This window comes from Haplochromis burtoni, unplaced genomic scaffold (assembly GCF_018398535.1).
Source record: "Haplochromis burtoni strain Fernald_Lab_line unplaced genomic scaffold, NCSU_Asbu1 Contig_135, whole genome shotgun sequence".
In the NCBI taxonomy this organism is placed as follows: Eukaryota; Metazoa; Chordata; class Actinopteri; order Cichliformes; family Cichlidae; genus Haplochromis; species Haplochromis burtoni.
Window position 1 is genome coordinate 849,257 of NW_024582496.1, and position 3,173 is coordinate 852,429.

The 3,173-nt window shown below is 40.9% G+C and overlaps 1 protein-coding gene across 1 annotated transcript in view; it reads left to right on the forward strand.

Annotated features, from left to right (window-relative positions):
* Nucleotides 1–3,040: 3,040 nt before the first annotated feature.
* Nucleotides 3,041–3,173, forward strand: part of LOC121815117 — a 3,795-nt gene continuing 3,662 nt past the window's right edge. Inside the window, exon 1 of the mRNA XM_042224346.1 lies at nucleotides 3,041–3,172. Coding sequence (XP_042080280.1) covers nucleotides 3,041–3,172 — 132 coding nt within the window. The remainder of the gene's footprint in view (nucleotide 3,173) is intronic.

Consider the following 3,173-nt stretch of genomic DNA (forward strand, 5'->3'; position numbering starts at 1 on the left):
TGTCATACATCACAACTTTTTTTCAGTTGAGTTTGTTGTACAGAAAACTGTACAAATGACCAGATTAGGCACTGAAAAGTACAATGCGTCTTCTTCCATAATCACTTGTTTTTTGTTGTTTTTTTTCCTGTCAAGCGCTCAGCTGCCCTAGATAGAAAAACATCAGAAATTCCCTCGAGCTCAACTAGCTTCTGCTTAAGTCACAAACGGTCCAAAGATCAGTCCTCTCCTGATCATTAAAACGACTGCAGCATTTCAGTTTTGATGGCTCCACGCTTTTGTGCTGAAGAAATGACCGTCGGGCTGTCGACCATCTGCAATCACGACTACCTGGAGCTCCCATTCTTTGGGTTTTCATAGTTGGCTCTCCTCCCCATTGTTGCCTCTACCATTTCTCCAGAACAGCCAGCTTTCAAGTGTGAATGCTGCAGACAGCTGTAAAATATTCGGCCTGTCCATGCATTGTCGCTACAGTGGTTTTCAGAAATTTGCACAGCTTTCTTAGGTTAACTTAAGATACACAATTGGTATTCTTAGCTGAGGCAGCAGCTTTCCCCCTGCTTTTCTCCCTCGCTGCAGATAGTATCTGTTTCATCCTTCACTACCCGCTTGAAGAACCTCTTCTACTCAATGTCACTTTTGCCTTTCATCCAGATAATAAACTGAATAGTTGGGAGGCTGTTAAGTTCATTCCCTATGCCACTACCTGTCCCAATCCACAGTGGTACAGTTGATCCTACTGAGCTGGCTCCTGAACCTTTTAACTTCCTACCACTCTTCACTTTTAAGTGAAAACTGTCAAACTTTCTGCTTAAACTTAAACACTGGGATGGTGTGGAGTAGCTAAGTAATTCCTTAAAAACTATGCACTCTATTGTCATGCAGTAATTATAATGGTGTGAAATTACCATCCAACAGGCATATCAGGAGAAAAAAAGAGCTTTGAATGTGACTGTATATCCCTTTTTACTGGATGCTGTCTTATGGATGAATAAAACTTGACTTTAACCCTGTTGGTTAATCAGGTTGCTGCCATCTTGGTCTTTTGGCAGCATCATGCGCATCGCTTCATGTTGATTATTCTTGGATCTACAAACAAGCTTGGCATGAATAATTTAATCATCTATGACATATTGTTATATGTTGTTGTTTCTGGGCAGAAGACAATTAAAATCTTAGGAGATGTAAGACATCAATTAGTAAAACGAAACCAACAAAGAAATGATTAAAAACTAGAGTTCTTTGAAACTGGCACTAAAATACAGGCATTATACAAACGATGGATGGAAAGTGATGAAAATGTGAAATACAGGCTAGTGAGGAATGGAAAGCCAGTCCATCTAATCACTGCGAACAGTAGGAAATGACTTCTCTGGTTGCAAAAAGAATTTTTTTGCATGGTAGTATATGGGTAAATGACTCTGTTCTGATATCAAAAGTTTTTAAGGTAGACTGTTTTCTTGGATTTGGTAAATGTTTAAATATGCAATTGTAACTCTCTGGTGCCACCTTAAAACCTGTAGTCTGTAATAGGACATGATGTCGTCGGTAAACAGGAAGTAAGTCTGTGAATTAAGGAGAAGGCATGTGCAGCATGGTGGCCTTAGCCAGATAAATCCAGTGGCATCCACATACATCCTATGCCTTTGGTAGCATTGTGGGTATGTATAGACTTGTTTTATATTTTATGTGCATGTATAGACCACTTTCTTTCAAGTAAGTTAATTTTTTTGTAAGTTTAATGATAAAACCAATCTTATGCAGTTTAAGCTAGCAATCGCTTATGGAGCTAGTTAAAGGGGAATGACAAATGAATTGGAGGCATTCATTATAGTAAGACTTGTTAAAATCATAATTTGATGTTTGTATTTGACTTAAAAAGGGAAGTAATTCATATGGACATTGCATGTTGACATATTAAAAAACTGGGTTAATATATTTTCATCGTTATATATGTACATGGTGAATAAGTACAGTGATTATGCCTTGTACTGTTTGTTACAGTTTCACCTTTCCCTGTGTCAATAAACCTGTGAACCGGGAATCGTGTCGTCTGAGTCTTGATGTGGGGAAGGAGTTTAGCTGACTGCCCAACCATAGCAGAGGCAGTACAGTGAAACCACACTTCCTAGCGGGCAAGATAACTTGGAAACGCCGACAGATGGTAGGGAAACCATCATCACAATCAACTAATGGACAATTAGCACATCTAAGCAGAGATTCGCTGAGAAATTGTTCAGTCCAAGTCAGAAGAAACAACCATGTCAAAAACGCATTCGCACGCTCCTTCTGTGCACTCCTATGCATCATCAACTGGGTCTGCTGCAGCCAAGGCACGAGCACGTGCAGAAGCAGCAAAAGCTCGTCTTTCTTATGCTGAGGAGGAAATAAACCTAAAACTAGAAAAGGCTAAATTGGAAGCCTCAATGCAAATGCTAGAATATAAGAAAGAAACTGCTGCAGCCATTGCGGAGGCAGAAGTGCTAGAAGCTGCAGCTGATATCAATAGTGAAAGACGTAGTTGTGACCTTGTACTAGATTCTGACCCTCTAGAAACTATTCAACGAACACAACAGTATGTAGCGGACCAAGGCAAAGTACCAGAGACAGAGCATCAGCGGCATGAAAGTGTTACGCCAACAAAATCACAGCCGTTCCCCAGCTCACATGGAGTTCAGATCTGTAAGGAAGAAGATGTTCACGAGCCACGACAAGTAAGATTTGAACACAGTTCTGCTACTCCAACCCAGAATCTCAGATCTCAAAAGCTGATGGCCTTCAGTTTAAACTGTGCTTCGTAAGCGTGTCTCTTTGCCATTTTCAGGGTTGTTAAAACAACGATGTCCTGCATAATGCACATACCTGTTCTTTTATACAGGTATGTGCGATTGTCCCGGTATATACGATCAACGCCCACACTTCACCCTTTAACGTTCTCATGGTGTTCTCTACTACGTCCTCCTTACAACACATAGGGCGCACCGCGCTATAGGGCGCGCCGCACTTTTTGAAGAAAATCTAAGACTTTTAAGTGCGCCTTATGGTCGTGAAAATACGGTACACAGATAGTAAGGTGGTTCTGGGCTACATTTGTAATGAGACCAGGCGTTTTTATGTGTACGTAAGTAATCGGGTCCTGCGCATTCGAAGATCCTCCAGTCCACACCAGTGGT